Source organism: Salvelinus sp. IW2-2015, unplaced genomic scaffold (genome assembly GCF_002910315.2).
Source record: "Salvelinus sp. IW2-2015 unplaced genomic scaffold, ASM291031v2 Un_scaffold6726, whole genome shotgun sequence".
NCBI lineage: Eukaryota > Metazoa > Chordata > Actinopteri > Salmoniformes > Salmonidae > Salvelinus > Salvelinus sp. IW2-2015.
The window spans coordinates 1,335-18,477 of NW_019947988.1; the positions used below are offsets into that span (position 1 = coordinate 1,335).

Below are 17,143 nucleotides of genomic sequence, written 5' to 3' on the forward strand. Positions count from 1 at the left end.
CCCCTTATGACCTTCGCACTGTATGATGAGTGGACACAAGCCTCCAAGTAAGAATACTACGATTCACTGTCCACAAATACACTGGAGAATATACTCATCACACTCTGCAGTGAAACACTTTTCAAGACCATGCTCGTATTCACTAGGCACAAAACAGAAGAAAACGGACCGAAACGTGGATTTGGCAAATAAGAAATCATTTTTTGCGTTTTCCATTGCAAAGCGTTTTGCTATGGTGGCCCTATGAATACGACCCAAACCCCAAGTGTTTATTATATTGAAACATTGTACCATCTTATTTGGGTATGTAATGTTGTGTTGTACAGTGTGTCTGACCCAGACAGGAGACTTCAGGCTTTGTGGGTGGCTGTGACGGTTTGCCAAAAAGACACAAGGCCACTTTAGGTGAGTGTCAATGTTGGAAACATATAATCGTCCACCATTCGAATTATATGCTCCCAAAAGTGATTTATTTATGAGATGCACACAAGGTATATGGTTCATCCCCCATTGGGATTTTGTTTGCAGGTATCTGGTAAAGTTCCTAGCCAAGTGGCCCAGGACAGTGAGGTGAATAAGATGACTCCCAGTAACATCGCCATAGTGCTGGGACCCAACCTGCTCTGGTCCAAGACTGAGGGGTGAGCAATACACATCCATCCCAAGGCATTCACAAACTCTTCATATAATTCATAACAATTCCTTTATTTGTATGGCATGTTCAATGGAAACAAAGATAACACATTTAAAATCTTTGTTTCCAAGTGCCTTGGTCCTCCTTTCTTTTTGATGACCCATTTACCCCTTTTACCAAAGAGCACCTTCTGTCTACAAAAAACGACCGTTGTGTACCTTAGCAGTGCTTCCCTGTCTTCMWWTTTCRACAAATCCATCCCCTGCATTTGAGTTAAACAATTAMCATTGGTAGTGTTGTACAGTACATATATACAGTAGTTAATTGATCTTGATGTTTCATTGATCTTGATGTCTGTCTCTCCCCCTCTGTCCTCAGGACTCTGGCAGAGATGGCTGCTGCCACCTCGGTCCATGTGGTGGSCATCATAGAACCCATCKTCCAGCACGCTGACTGGTTCTTCCCAGATGGTAAGAGACCTCTACTTGAACCTGGGAGGGATTGTGTTACAGAAAGTCTTTATCTAAGTGACTATGTTACTCCTAAGTTACTCCTCACGCGACATAAACAGGAAATGCCTGTTGTCTTGTTTGCTGACCTCTGTGTTTCACTTCTCACCAGACGTGGACTTTAACGTGTCGGGCATGTTCGTGGCCATGACCCCTGAACCTGACCCAGGCCCTTTCGAGAGGCGACGCCCCGGAAGCCTGGTGGACGGGGACACTCCCCGCAAAGACAGGTACCTGTCCTACCCCCGTAGCAGCCCCCGTCCCAGCCCAGGTCTCAGCACCCATCCCCGGACACTGACCAGGCAGGAGTCCAAGGGGGCCGTCTCAGCCCTCTATGTAGTGGCTGACGAGTCCATCACAGTCAGAGAAACGCCCGCTGGGGAGCAGGAACAGCCAATCCACTGCCTTCTTAATAAAGTCCAAGCTATACCCTAGGAGACAGTTTGTGAATCCATAATCCCACTTTGTGAAAGTCCATTCCAATGTGTTTGTGTGTGTTTTAACACTACAGTATTACCGATATGTAAGATGATTGTAGAAACAAACCAATAAAATGTGTGTTTAAACCGAGGCCAGCGGTGAACGTGATGAATAAGCACACTTTCTCACAAAGAATTGTTCTTAAATTTAACATARTGTTTCAGGAGATATAAGGATTAACCCTCACTTGTCTTGAATTGAATCACACTTTTATCAAGCTGTGTCACCATTTTGAAATGCGAAACAATGTTTAACACTTTGAACCTCTTATATGCCACCTCTATTAAAGCCTAGGTTTTAGGTTACTGGTTGTGTGTTTTGTCACTCTATTTGTGGTTTTGTCACTCTATTATTGTTGTCAACTGTAAGAAATGGCAGGAGCTCAAGTTCACTAGTTCAAGGTCACTTGAACTAGAATCAGTTTGATCTTTGCTTTCAGCAATGGCCTTTGTTAATACCTCATTCTTCTCTCTCTTCTCTGGAGCGTCTCTCTTTTAACTGTCTTTCTGTATCAGTCCCTGTCTCGTCTCTTTGTCTCTGTCTTTCTGTTTCTCTCCTCTCTGTCTCTCTGTGTCTGTCTCTCTCTCCTCTCTGTCTCTCTCCTCTCTGATGTTGTCATCGGTGTGTCTTACCCCTCACTCTCTCCCTCTCCCCCCTGTATAGCCCCGCTCCTAACAAACTGGGTGACCCCACCCCCACCCCACGTAGAGCTGCCACTCTAAATAGAAACAGCAACATCATGCCTCTTCGCCGCCTTCCAGCCCTCTACCACTGGCCAGAGCTGGAGGCGTCCCCAGACCCAGCCTGTGGCTGAGCCCCAGAACCCAGGAGCAAACTCTGTGTGGGAGTACAAGGCTTGCCAGCCTGCCTGGCTGGGGGTGGTGGTGGTGTGTAGGTGTAGTGGGGTCAAGTCAGGGTGGGCACCAGAGTCCAGGTGGCCACAGGGCAGCAGCCTTCTGCCTCTTACCCAGCACAGCGCTGAGGAGAGCAGGAAGGAGAAGCAGAAACTGAGTCCCTCCCTCTCCGTCACAATCGAGCCAAAACAGAAAACCAGAAGGTTTGTGCGCCGCCCTGCTGTCGATCCTGATTGATCAACCTACAGCTACTCACTCTGTCATTGACCGTATATGGTTTGGTTGTCCCATATTGTTCCCCTTTATGTTCTATGCGAAGCTTATCGATACGTGTGTTTGTAATCACTACGACCAATGAACATCAGTAGCCGGTAAACATCTCAAACCTACAGAATGTCCCAAAACCAATGATTTAGCTGTTTATTGAAAGGCCTCCTAGTGAATCCATGAAGAGCTTGTGGATTTAGACTTGTCTAATTTGTACCTATCCTTCCAGACATGTAGGCTGCTTTGTCCTGCCTTCCTAATTGATATTTGTTCTGTCCGGACCGTTCATGTGGTTCTGTTGGTTCTAGCCCTTCCCAGATCCTTGCATACCTGTCTTGCATTTAGCGTTTTCATGTAGTTGTTTAATGTTTGCTCCGCAAACTCTTGACTTCACAGCTCTATGTTTACCATGCTGGTATCATCCCAGCAGCTTGGTACTCCTGCTCATGGCTTGATCCTCAAATCATGTGCAACTGTAATTAGTTTCCTTGAATGAAACGTTCCCGTTTCCTGTATGTGTTTTGCATCTGTTTTGTGCGTCAGTTTGGAAAACACACTGTGATTTGACGAGACAATGTGCTTTAATCTTTCCAGTTATATGATTTGACTCATGTAACTTCGTCACTGTAATTGTTCTGTATACAGATGCCAAGGAAGGACTAACTTGACCTGTGATGTCAGTTTTTGCATGTCATCACTTTTGATTTGAGAACTGGGGCTTGTAGACTGACAGGTGGCACATGGGTTGTGCCATCATCGTTATCTTCCACAGGCCCTGGCCATAGATCCAACCTCCAACCCCCCTCACCTGAGGAACGGGGGCTCCCAGCTCACGCGTTGGGGCGTCCCCACTTCCGGCAGGAGCAAGGTATCAGGGTCCCACAGCCCCCACATGGACGCAGAGTGATGACGAGGAAACGACACTACTGACCACCAACACCCTCGGTAGTTTCCAGTACTAAGACGACTTGACACAACAGTATTTCAAATAGATTATACTCCTATTTAGCAGTACACCTTTCATCCACATATACGTACTTACATCATGTGCATGCATACCATGAGGTCGTTGCGGGAATCGAACACAGACTATTCCTCGGCGTTTGCAAGCACCATTTGTCTCTAACCTAACTGAGGCTACCAGAGGACCACTACAATAGCATTCAATCAAATCGACAGAAAGCTCAGACCTTTTTAACTCACGTATTTATACAAGTGCTGTTGTATTAATTCGCACTGTGATTTCATAGTTTAAATACATGGTTGTATTGTGTCTCGTCCCGAGGGGACTAAGACGCAAGCCCCTTCCGCCCTCCAACCCAAAACCCTTGTACCCTTTGTACTAATTCTCCACGCCCTTGGCAGCACCGCAGCCTCTAAAAACCGCCTCACCCTCTCATAGCTCCAACGGCATCCGCCCACTCTGGAAAAGAAACCTCCCAATCACACGCCCCGCACCCGACCCCGCACAGCCCCCATGCAAGCCCCCCTCCAAGTCTCAGGGGGAGTCAGACCCCTCTCCGCCCCACACCCCCACACCCCCTTAGCAACCCCTCCTCACGATGGTCCAAACCTCCCACCCCTTCACCCCTCATCCACCTTCCACTCTAGGGCTCCTCTTCACCTCGGCCCCACCAGGTCCTGCCTCCGGAAGCACCGCTCCAGTACTTACAGTTATTCCCCCGCCGCGCATCAGCCGCCCCACGCTAATACGAACAGCAGACCAGGGACCTGCGGCTCCGCCTCCGAAGGTCAATCAACCAGGTTATATATTTATACAGTTTTCCATTCCTTTCCCAATCCAAACTACTTTACTGACCTATACACTACGGATATTAAACTGTCATGAGCACAGAAACTACTCATAACTTGATTAACGGATATTAAAACTCGGTCATGACACGACTTTAACCCTTTGGGTTTACTAGTTGGCCAGTATACTCTCTTACGCAACAGGAGGACTCCCATCTCAGCTCTCTCAATATGTTGCTGTGCTGGAGTCATAGGTAATAGAGTCATAGCTCGCCCATTATCCGTATCACCCCCCCGCGCCTGAGAGTATGATACATTCGTGTAGTGTGGAGTTCGAAAAACGGGAAACACTACGCTGGTGAGAAAGGACGTCTCCTAGAAGTATGACACACATCTAAAATGCAGCCAGAGAAAGGGTACGTCTCTTAGTAGGATATGAACCAACACAGTCTAAAGATTGCAGCACGCCAGAAGAAGACGATCTCTAGAAGGTATGACACACAGCTAAAAGCCAAGCCAGAGAAGGACTGTGCTCTAGGAAGGATGATTGACACACAGGTCTAGAACAGTGGCAGCCAGAGAAAGAGTCTCTACGACCAGGGTATGAACCACGACAGTTCAGAAAATGCAGGCAGGAGAGAGAGGAGCATGCTCTAGACAGGTATGACACACAGTCTAAGATGACAGCCAGGAGAAAGGTACCGTCTCTAGAAGTTGCATAACTTTAAAATGCAGCCAGAGAAAGGACGTCTCTAGAAGGTATGACACACAGTCTAAAATGCAGCCAGAGAAAGGAAGGACGGAGGGATGACTAAAAGAAGGATAGAGTTTCAGTGTATTATTCACCAATCGGCTCCTATTAGCTTCACATAATAATCAGAGCTGGAAACGAATCTCAACAGAGGAGTTTGTGGGTGTGTGGGTGTGTGTGGGTGTGTGGGTGTGTGGGTGTGGCAGTTTTCCTGGTAGGAACTCTCAAGGTTTCAAGCAGAGCAGGAGGCTCCCTGGCTGACTCAGACACGGTATTGCAGTAGCACATACTGATGTATTGTTGGCTCTATTTCCACACACGCACGCACACACACACACACATCCTGCACTAATGGAAATGTYCTTGTTTGCCAAACGTTCCATTATATGCTCAGAGTCCAAATCAGAAAAAAAAWTCCTATTCAACAATGTAGCCAGGAATTTGTCTCGGTGTACGATACTGTCTYTGGGCCTGTGCTAACAGCATTCATTTACTTTCAAATCATTTMAAATATTACATGACATTTCATAACACTTTTCACAACACATTAAGTGTGTGCCCTCAGGCCACTAATATTATATTATACTGCATGTTATCTATGCATTCTTTCTTTAGTCTGGAAGGACATTTTGATAATCTTTTGTTTCAAGCTCTGGCTAAGTCTGTTTCAGACATAGTTACACAAAAAGCACTACATAAAAAGTGTATGCACAAATGTATTAGATATTAAACAGTGACACAAAGCAAACACAACAGGAAGTCTTCCTACTGTATTAACACAGTTAACTGTCCAACTGCCAATGAAATCATATGCTGCTGACAATGCTAGCTAATCGAGCATTGTGTGATTTCATCAGGACTCTCACAGRGAGAGAAATGTAACAATGAAAGGTGTTTGTTCACTWGGATTCTGGTCTCACTGCCTTTAGTATTGCCTCACGCACACCATACACTGTAATTGTGGTGATTTAATTTAAAATGCATGATGGGTAAATATTGGAATATTGCAGATGTGTGAGCTGCCGCCCTGCCTGTGAGCTGAGATTGAGAGGCAGGTAATGGTAAGGATATGATTGGCTGACGCTCTGAGTTGCAGCCCCTTGCTCTCCGTGTGTGTGCGTATGTGCTTCTTGTGTTTATCTGCATGTGTGTGCGTGTCTGCCTGCGTGTGTGCGTGTGCCTGTGTGTGTGTGTGTGTGTGTGTGTGTGGTTGAGCCCAATGCATTAACCCTGCCTGCCAATAGTAAATAACATACATGTGATTCCCACCCTGTTGTGCCATGGCTGTGGTTGAAGGCTACTTACACCTACCTTTGTTAACTAACCACTCTTAACACCCCTGGGATAGTCCAAGAGATGGTCCAGTCTGATACTGATGGTCCAGTCGGTACTCTACTTCCTATTTTTTATCTAAGTCAAATAATAGAAGGCCTGGACATTAGAATGAATCTGCATAAAAGCAAAGAGTTGTGGGATATTTGAACATTCATGTCCAGACCATCTAAATGACTGGATTTAGCTTCATTTCTTTGAAGCACTCTAGAACCCAGGTGATGCATTTCAGAGTAGCACACCAACAATACTCTCCAAGCCACTCTGTATTTGAAATCACATTTCCCACATCGGAAAATGTACGAACTGTGACTAGAACGTGGCATTCAACTTCCCTGTCATAGTCAAATGTATTTCCTTTTTTATTATATATATAAAAATTACAATATGACAAATCCTTGGTGTCTTTTCTCCAGTATGCAAAAGTGGCATTCAACTTCCCTGTCATAGTCAAATGTATTTCCTTTTATTTTTTATTATTATATATATATTTTTTTTACAATATGATAAATCCTTGGTGTCTTTTTCTCCAGTATGCAGAGATTGTGTGCTTTCCTTAGGTTTGAGGTGTCTGATTGTGGATATGGTCTGTTCGGTGACTGATGTGTGTGCCTCTGTCTGTTCTGTAGAGCTTCTTGCTGCAGACTGATAGTGGTGTACTACAGGGTTAAGGTCAATTGCATCATTTCAGGAAGTGAACTGAAACCGAAAAATCCTAATTGAAAACGATAATTAGCACTTCTCAATTCTTGAACTGGAATTTTAATTTATCTCCTGAATTGGCTAATAAATACCACTTCTCAATTCTTAAACTGAAATGTTCATTTATCCCCTGAATTGGTTAATAAATAGCACTTCTCAATTCTTGAACTGGAATTTAAATGTATCCCCTGAATTGCCTGAATTAAAATGGAATTAATCCTAACCCTAGTAGGCTGTGTTTTGCCTGATTGATCACTTACCTGTCAATCTAAATGTCTTCTGTAGATGCCAGCCTGAACTTGAAGGGGATTGGCCGAGCCCTTATCCCTGAAATTACGGTGGGCATACAAGGGGAGAGCTCTGCTGGTCATGAGCCCGCCCCCTCTCCAACCCCACCCTCGGACCCTGAGATCCAATCAGAGAGCACCAGTCTGTGAAAGCGGGAGGGATCACTCCAACTGACATCACCAAAAAAACATTCTGCCTCTGCCCAATTGGTCAATATGCTAGCCATTCGTCCAATYGCCGTAGTCAGAGTCAGCTCTGAGCCTCTACAGACTGGACCATACAAACTCCCTGTGCTCCATCAATCCAGTGAGCAATAATGTCTGCAACAAACAATCCCTAGCCAACATTACTCTCTACAACAATACAGGGACTAGATAACCTTCTCTAGCTCCAAGATCCAAACTCAACACTGTTGGCACCCACCCAACACCAACACCCTTCCATAAACCATCAACCCTGTACAGTATTGGAACTGGACCACAGGATCACCCCATGTTCATTGAACCTTCAACCTGCTAAACATGATATATATATATATAACCACTGAACTCCAATGCTGGCGAAGCTGTAATGTTATGACCCAGTACCTGGAAGCATCTGATGCAAATCTGAATATACTGTTTCATCGTTGATCTTTGGATCCATTGTAGAATGCTGACATTGAATTGGGGCTGGGTGGGAGGCTAAGCTTGTAAACCTAAAAGCTCAGAACTAGTATGTTTGTATTATGCAGCTTTCCTCCCTGTGGTACATTGTATGGTGGTTGTAGGAATGTTTTTTTGAATGGAAATTGCTCATTTGTATACATGTCCTCAATGCATTACCTAAGATTGTCTACAAAACTGCAATTTTGCCCCATTTGAGAACTTTCTTTAATGGTTTTTAATAATACAAATAATACAAATGTAATGCAGAAAGTGCTATTGATGAGCAAATATACATGGTGAGCCCAAAGAATCCTATAAAGTGCCCTACTTGATTTGATGAGAGCTCAAGGACCAAAGATGCCAGTTGATTAATAACTACATTTGGTGAGTGTGCTGCTTTGTGTTTCTACTATAAATGTTTTAATAAATAGTTGCCAARGACCAAATAAGTATCAGTGAGGAGTGCAATTGAAGTAACTGCATTCGTTTCATAGTGTGCCTTCTCCACTCCCAATATTCACCCKGTTTCATTTGTTGTTTTTAACCTGTCTTACCTCAATATACTATAGGACCGTGTTTTATTCAACCCCAATCAAACCATGTGATACATTGTTATTGACAGAGCTGAATTCAAACAAAATAGTCACCCCTGCCAAAAATGTGTATACAGATTCACAGATTTCCCCTTTAAATTAAAAGTGATGGATTGGACATTTCCTGCCACAGATTTTTTATTTGAGAAGTTATTTGTTTTGATATCTGTTTTGATTTAATTTAGCTCAGGAAATGGACAAGCAACAACCCAACAGAACAATATCCCAGGTTTTATTTTATGATTACTATTCAAATTAAGGATATTATGTTGACGATCTTTAGTGGGTAACTTGGCTTGTCACTATGCTTTCGATTATTKCCTTTTGTTTCACTACATTGCACGTTTTGAATGTGATTTSCGTAGCTTTTTTTCTGCCCGTGTCTTTTCAACCTGAACAAAGATTTTCGATAATGAGTGAATGGATCCTCCACTGTTCATATTAAAGGAAAATAGTTTTGGGTATTATTACTCCAAATAAAGAAAACAAAACATGACTTAAAACAGTAATAATCCGTGTTTATTCATRTCAGCTGAATACTGAATTTATACTGTATATTCTAATCTAATGGAATGTATACTATTAGTAAGAACTATAATAAATGTAGCATATTAAGAGGCATCATGCCCATTTAAACACTGCCAATCAAAACTATACCTTGCTGCCATATAGTAAAGATACAAATTGTCTGAAAGGAACTGGCATAAATAGAATAATATACCAGTTTCATCTGAGGACAAATGTTGACAGCTGCGCCATACAGGGTGCAACATAAATAGGAGGAACTTTTGTACCAATTCCATGGCATAGGGATTATGAACTGGTACAAAAAACTACACTKGATTCAACACTTAGAGTTTTTCAATTTAAATTATTATATAAAATTCTTGCCACCAACAGAATGCCATATATATGGGGCAACAATCTCAGCTCTGTAGATTTTGCTGCGAAGAGACAGAATCACTAGATAATTTATTTCTGGTATTGTCCCTATGTAGCTTGTTTCTGGTCACAGGTTGAGGAATGGTTAAAAAAATCACAACCTGCACTTAAAATTAACCTTACAAATAGCAGTGTTGGGCGATTTGGAAAGCCATAGTCAGTCAATAAATAATATAATAATACTCATAGGAAAGGTTTTCATCTTTAGCTCACAATCTGTGCATAATATACGATTAGAAAGATTCAAAAATATTGAAAAAAAATCACAGCACAATTGAAAAATATATGGCAAACGAGGGTGGTCTATGGTGATAGGTGGGATTGGCTGAGGGTTGGGATTAAAGAGTTTGGTAATGTGTTATTGTTGTGTGACTGCTTTATATAAAAGTATCATGTATGTCAAATGTATGTTCATGTAGCAAAAAAAGCTGTAAAARAATCTGAAGATATTTGTCCTCTGAAGAGGGGGGGTGGTGGGGTTAAAACAACTATACATTGCTATTATACAATAATAAATAACAGCCTGCTGTGACACTTCAGCAGCACTCCTATGATGCTGCAGCAATGGCCAAGCACCACCTGTCCCTGCCAATATCATTGGCTGTTGAGAATTCCTCACTAGGCCCAGTAGCCAATGATAAAGACGGCGATGGAGAGGCAGATGATGAGGTTGGCGTCGACCATGTGGCTAAGGCATGGGTCCTCTTCCAGAGAGCTAGCGGGGTCGAGAAGAAGAGGGGGTTGTGGGGCGCTGTCACCCTGCTTCTGCCGCTCCATCCCACACAGCCAGTAGAGGGCGGCCTTCAGCCTGGACTGGCTCCTCACACTGGCTTCTGAGGACACTGGGGAGAGAGAAGTGTGGGTATATGCGTATGAGCAGTGTTTGACTTGGACTGGAACACACCAGTACTGGCGCCTCAGTTTTGAGTACCGGCATCTTATAGAATATTGCTGTCTTAAAAATATTCCTGCACCTAAATATAAACAGTACTGGCACCCAAAATGAGTGCTGGCACCTATTTCARTCCACTTCAAGCACTGGGATTGTGAGTATTGAATGAATCATGGTCCTTAGTATTGTTGAAGCAACTTACCAGTATTAACCTACTGCTACCTAAAAAGGGACAACACTACCCACCTTTCCTCTGAAGGTGTGTCTCTCCGTTAGCCTCCTGCTCCCTATCTTCTATCTCGGTCTCTGTAGCACTAGTCACAGTCTCTACTGTCTCTAAAGCTCCACTGCTCTTCTCCACCTTATCAAATCTGGTGAACCAGGTGAGGCGACTGATCTGTTCCGTAGCAACAACACAAACACAGCAACGGTTAGTGATAGGCCATATCGTGCTCACATTTAGAACACTGTCTATCAAGTTTATATTTGATTTAGACAGTACTGTAGATGCAAATTCTTAATTTATCACAGTGTCGTTGAAATCAATAGGTTGATTTGTTCAAATACACAATTGCCATCACTATCACTATCAAGATACTGTATTTGAGCTCTGGTTTAGTAGCACTCCCCAGCCTCCACTCACCTGCTCTGGGCTGGGTTTCTCCGTGGCCAGGCTGACCCCCACCACCACCACCAGGGTGAACATAGACAGCATGGTGGAGAAGTAGAGGTAGTGGACATGTTTCACCACATCAGGCCTGCTGTCTTCCTGGTAACACAGTGGTGAGGGATAGATAAAGTCTAGGGCCATCCTCACACCGCCCACCAGTAGGCCCAGCAACAGGCCCCAGAAAGCACCCTGCAGAACACAAAGGAGGGACATTTCATCTCTATATCATCTTTCAATACATCTGATTGGTACTGCAATCTGACTTTTACTGCAATCTGATTGCAAATTGAGTAGCATTTCATTCCTGTAGGTGGAAACCAAGTTCAGCCTATTTTCAGATGCAAACACTTACCTTCACTACAGACACAGTACCAGTCAAAAGTTTGGACACACCTACTCATTCCAGGGTTTTTCTTTCTTTGTACTATTTTTTACATTGTAGAATAATAGTGAAGACATCAAAACTATGAACTAACACATATTGAATCGTGTAGAAATCCAAAAATATATTTGAGATTCTTCAAAGTAGCCACCCTTTGCCTTAATGACAGCTTTGCACACTCTTGGCATTCTCTTAACCAGATTCATGAGGTAGTCACCTGGAATGCATTTCAATTAACAGGTGTGCCTTGTTAAAGTTAATTTGTGGAATTTCTTTCCTTCTTAATGCATTTGAGCCAGTCAGTTGTTGTTGTGACAAGGTAGGGGTGGTATACAGAAGATAGCCCTATTTGGTAAAAGACCAAGTCCATATTATGGCAAGAACAGCTCAAATAAGCAAAGAGAAACGACAGTCCGTCATTACTTTAAGACACGAAGGTCAGTCAATACGGAACTCTGCAGTCGCAAAAACCATCAAGCGCTAAGATGAAACTGTCTCTCATGAGGACCCCCACAGGAATGGAAGACCAGAGTTACCTCTGCCTAGAGGATAAGTTCATTAGTTACCAGCCCAGAAATTGCAGCCCAAATAAATGCTTCACAGAGTTCAAATAACAGACACATCTCAAACACAACTGTTCAGAGGAGACTGTGTGAATCAGGCCTTCATGGTCAGATTGCTGCAAATAAACCACTACTAAAGTACACCAATAAGAAGAAGAGACTTGCTTGGGCCAAGAAACATGAGCAATTGACATTAATCCATGGAAATGTGTCCTTTGAGTCCAAAAGTTAGATTTTTGGTTCCACCGCAGTGTCTTTGTGAGACGCATACTTTCACTACATATACCTTACTACACACATTTTCACCACACCTTCACTACACATACCTTCACTACACATACAATCACTGCACATACTTTCACTACACACACCTTCACTATAGATACCTTCACTACCTCACAGACTATACTCTGTATTTACACTTTCTACCTCTCTCTCTGCCCCGTTCTCTCTCTCTCTCCCGTCTCTCTCCGCTCTCTCTCTCTCCACACACACACACACACACACACACACACACACACACCTTCTCATTGTCCTCTTCCAGAAGCATCCAGTCAGGAAGACGATGGAAACAGGAGGCTGGAGGTAGGTACTGATGGACTGGATGTAGATAAACAGCTGTCCTCCCTGACTGGCCTGGACCACAGGGATCCAGAGCACTGACACCACCACCAGAACCAGCACAAACATCCTGAGGAGGATAGTGTATGTGTACCTTCCCACGAGCATGAGTATGTGTATGCATGAGTATGAGTGCATGTGTATGTGTACCTTCCCACGAGCATGAGTTCCACTCGGTTGCTCGGGCCGGACATGCCTCCACAGGTCCAGGTGAAGATGGTGCTGGAGCTGTTGAAGATGGAGGTGGGAGGAGACATGAGAGCAGCAATCATCACCGCCATCATCAGACCACGCAGACTGGAGAGCAAGAGAGGAGACAGGAGTATGGAGAGTACAGAGAGCGAGAGATACAGATTATGGAGAGTACAGAGAGAGGACAAGAGTATGGAGAGTACAGAGAGAGAGAGGGAGAGACAGGAGTATGTAGAGTACACCACACAGAGAGAGAGAGAGAGACAGGAGTATGGAGAGTACACAGAGAGAGAGACAAGAGTATGGAGAGTACACAGAGAGAGAGAGAGGGGAGTATGGAGAGTACACAGGGAGAGATAGAGAGAGAAAGAAAGAAAGAGAGACAGGAGTATGGAGAGTACACAGAAAGAGAGAGACATGAGTATGGAGAGTACAGAGAGAGAGAGAGACAGGAGTATGTAGAGTACACAGAGAGAGAGAGAGGACGGAGTATAGAGAGTACAGAAGAGAAAGACAGGAGTATGGAGAGTAACAGAGAGAGAGACAGGAGTATGGAGAGACACACAGAGAGAGAGACAGGAGTTGAGAGACACAGAGAGAGAGAGAGAGAGACAGGAGTATGTAGAGTACACAGAGAGAGAGAGAGACAGGAGTATAGAGAGTACACAAGAGAGAAAAGAGGGAAAATGTGCATGTGTGTATGAAATTTGAATGACATTTTATTTTCTTGTCAAATCGTCGTTGCAACCCATCCCTTATGGGATGAATTGACACAAACAACTATTCACATAATTCACTGTGATAATTCACTGATAATTCTCCTTCCAGTGTTCTCTGCAGTGCGCATCGCGTGAAGTGGTGTATGTGTATATTTTAAAGAGAGACAGAAGCGTTGTTCATACCTGCCTCTAACATGCTCTTCAACCTGATCTTGTCCGATATTGTTTGTTTCCACTTATAAGATCTGAATACAATCAGATCTCAATGCATCTTTTTAATCACAATTGTCCAGCGTCGTTAGGGGAGGGTGTGGGTGGGGGGACTTTACTTAGTTCATCGCGCTCTAGCGACTCCTTGTGGAGGCTTGCGGCGCCTGCAGGCTGACCTCGGTCTTCAGTTGAACGGTATTTCCTTCGACACATTTGGTGCGGCTGGCGTCTGGGTTAGGCGGGCAGGTGTTAAGGAGCGTGGTTTGGCGGGTGTGTTTAGGAGGACACATTGGTGCGGCTGGCGTCTGGTTAAGCGGGCAGTGTTTAAGGAGCGTGCGTTGGCGGGTGATGTTTAGGAGGAACATTGGTGCGCTGGCGTCTGGGTTAAGCGGGCAGGTGTTAAGGTGCGTGGTTTGGGGGTGATGTTTAGGAGGACACATGACTCGACCTTCGCCTCTCCGGAGCTCCAAGGGGAGCTGCAGCGATGGCACAAGATCCTAATTGGAAGTGATGAAAAAGGGGATAAAATACAACAAACTAAGAAAGCAGGTTCTAGAGAGTGGAAGAAAACCGCAGGGTGTTGGTCTCTCCCCGTTCTCTCTTGCGGGGTGTTGGTCTCTCCCCGTCTCTCTCGCAGGGGGTGGTGGCGTTCTGCTCTACTTTTGCTTGGTGTCGGTCTCGCCCCTTCTCGCTTGCGGGTGTTTGGTCTCTCCTCCCGTTCGCCTCTCGCGGGGTGTTGGGTTCTTCTCTAACTTTTGCTTGGTGTCTGCGTCTCTCCCCGTTCTCCTCGCGGTGTTGGGTTCTTCTCTACTTTTTGCTTGGTGTTCGGTCTCTCCCCGTTCTCCTCCTCGCGGGTGTTGGGTTCTTCTCTACTTTTCTGGTGTCGGTCTCTTCCCCGTCTCTCTTGCGGGGTGTTGCGTCTCTCCCCGTTTCTCTCGGGTGTTGGGTTCTTCTCTACTTTTGCTGGTGTCGGTCTCTCCCTTCTCTCTCGCGGGGTGTTGCGTTCTTCTCTACTTTTGCTTGTTTGTCGTCTCTCCCGTTCTCTCTCGCGGGGTGTTGGGTTCTTCTCTACTTTTGCTTTGGTGTCGGTCTCTCCCCGTTCTTCTCTCGCGGGGTGTTGTTCTTTCTCTACTTTTGCGGGTGTTCGGTCTCTCCCCGTTCTCTCTCGCAGGATGGTGTTCTTCTCACTTTTTTGCTTGGTTGTCGTCTCTCCCCGTTCTCTCATCCGCCGGTGTTGGTTCTTCCTCTACTTTTGCTTGGTGTCTGTCTCTCCCCGTTCTTCCTCGCGGGGTGTTGGGTTCTTCTCTACTTTTGCTTTGGTGTCGGCTCTCCCCCGTTCTCTCTCGCGGGTGTTGGGTTCTTCTCTACTTTTTGCTTGGTGTCGGTCTCCCCGTTCTCTCTCACGGGGTGTTGGCTTCTTCTCTACTTTGCTTGGTTGTCGGTCTCTTCCCCGTTCTCTCTCGCGCTGGCTGTTGGTTTTTCTCTACTTTTGCTTGGTGTCGGTCTCTCCCCGTTTCTCTCTCGCGGGGCGTTGGGTTCTTCTTACTTTTGCTTGGTGTCGGTCTCTCCCCGTTCTCTCTCGCGGGGTGTGTGGTTCTTCTCTACTTTGCGCTTGGTGTCGTCTCTCCCCGTTCTCTCTCTCGGGGTGTTGGGTTCTTTTTCTCTACTTTTGCTTGGTGTCGGTCTCTCCCAGTCTCCTCTCGCGCAGGGTGTTGGTTCTTCCTCTACTTTTGCTTGGTGTCTGGTCTCTCCCCGTTCTCTCTCGCGGGGTGTTGGGTTCTTCTCTACTTATGGCTTGCGTGTCCGTCTCTCCCCGTTCTCTCTCGCGGGGATGTTGGTTCTTTCTACTTTTGCTTGTGTTCCGGGTCGTCTTCCCCCTTCTCTCTCGCGGGGTGTTGGGTTCTTCTCTACTTTTGCTTGGTGTCGGTCTCTCCCCGTTCTCTCCGCAGGGTGTTGGGTCTTTCTCTACTTTTGCTTGGTGTCGGTCTCTCCCCGTTCTCTCTCGCGGGGTGTTGGGCCTTTCTTCTCTACTTTTGCTTGTGTCGGTCTCTCCCCGTTCTCTCTCGCGGGGTGTTGTTCTTCTCTACTTTGCTGGGTGTCGTCTCTCCCCGTTCCTCTCGCGGTGTGTTGGGTCTTCTCTACTTTTGCTTGGTTCGGTCTCTCCCCGTTCTCTCTCGCGGGGTGTTGGCGTCTTCTCTTACTTTTGCTTGTGTCGGTCTCTCCCCGTTCTCTCTCGCGGGTGTTGGGTTCTTCTCTACTTTTGTTTTGCGTGTCGGTCTCTCCCGTTCTCGTCTCGCAGGGGTGGTTGGGTTCTTCTCTACTTTTTGCTGGTGTGGTCTCTCCCCGTTTCTCTCTCGCAGGGTGTTGGGTTCTTCTCTACTTTTGCTTGGTGTCGTCTCTCCCCGTTCTCTGCTCGCGAGTGTTGGGTTCTTCTCTACTTTTGCGTTGGTGTCGGTCTCTCCCCGTCTCTCTCGCGGCGGTGTTGGTTCTTCTCTACTTTGCTTTGGTGTCGGTCTCTCCCCGTTCTCTCTCGCGGGTGTTGGTTCTGTCTCTACTTTTGCTTGGTGTCGGTCTCCTCCCCTTCTCTCTCGCGGTGTTGGGTTCTTCTCTACTTTTGCTTGGTGTCGGCTGTCCCCTTTCTCTCCCGCGTGGGCCTCCGTGCTCCTTTTATTTGGCCTCCACGGCTGGGTTGCGCACTTTCCTCTAATACCTCCACTAGAGAGCTGTCCGTGTCGGGGTGCACAGCTCCTGTATTCCCAGCAGAGGGAGCCAACGTCGCCTCACGTAACCTCCCCTCTAATACCAGCCCCCGGGTAGACCTCCTGGGATACCACAAGTGTTTGTGTGTACAGGAAGTGAGAAAGACAGAATAGAAAGAGATATAACAAAATGTTACAGAGAGAAGAATACTTCCCTCACCTGAGGGCAGTAGCTTCATGACCAGTTTGGCGTAGGCGATTGTCCTGAACAGCCCACTGGGTTCCCACACACCTCAGTACACACCTCAGGGTCATAACACGCCACCTCGTCTAGACGCAATCAACAACGCTGCTGTAAACTATACTGTCTCTCCTTGTTTGATAGTGGCATCAGCAGGTTTTACCTAGTTCATATCCCTCAGAGTACTACCAAGCGTTGCACTT

At 45.6% G+C, this 17,143-nt stretch overlaps 2 protein-coding genes across 2 annotated transcripts; one reads left to right on the forward strand and one right to left on the reverse strand.

Moving 5' to 3' along the window:
• The first annotated feature begins 480 nt into the window (after positions 1-480).
• On the forward strand, positions 481-2,471 carry LOC112079023 (rho GTPase-activating protein 17-like). Its single transcript, XM_024145095.2, has 4 exons — positions 481-641; positions 1,013-1,104; positions 1,256-1,373; positions 2,287-2,471. Exons 1-4 carry the CDS (start codon positions 481-483, stop codon positions 2,435-2,437), a joined length of 522 nt encoding a protein of 173 aa, XP_024000863.2. The 3' UTR covers positions 2,438-2,471.
• Positions 2,472-8,433: 5,962 nt separating this feature from the next.
• Positions 8,434-17,029, reverse strand: LOC112079026 (sodium/myo-inositol cotransporter 2-like; the record flags this gene model as incomplete). Its single annotated transcript, XM_024145096.2, is given in 7 exon segments — positions 8,434-10,593; positions 10,890-11,040; positions 11,287-11,502; positions 12,778-12,949; positions 13,030-13,177; positions 16,920-16,962; positions 16,965-17,029. Coding segments are annotated over 7 exon segments (1,019 nt in total), but the record flags the coding sequence as incomplete, so codon positions are not given.
• Positions 17,030-17,143: the final 114 nt, after the last annotated feature.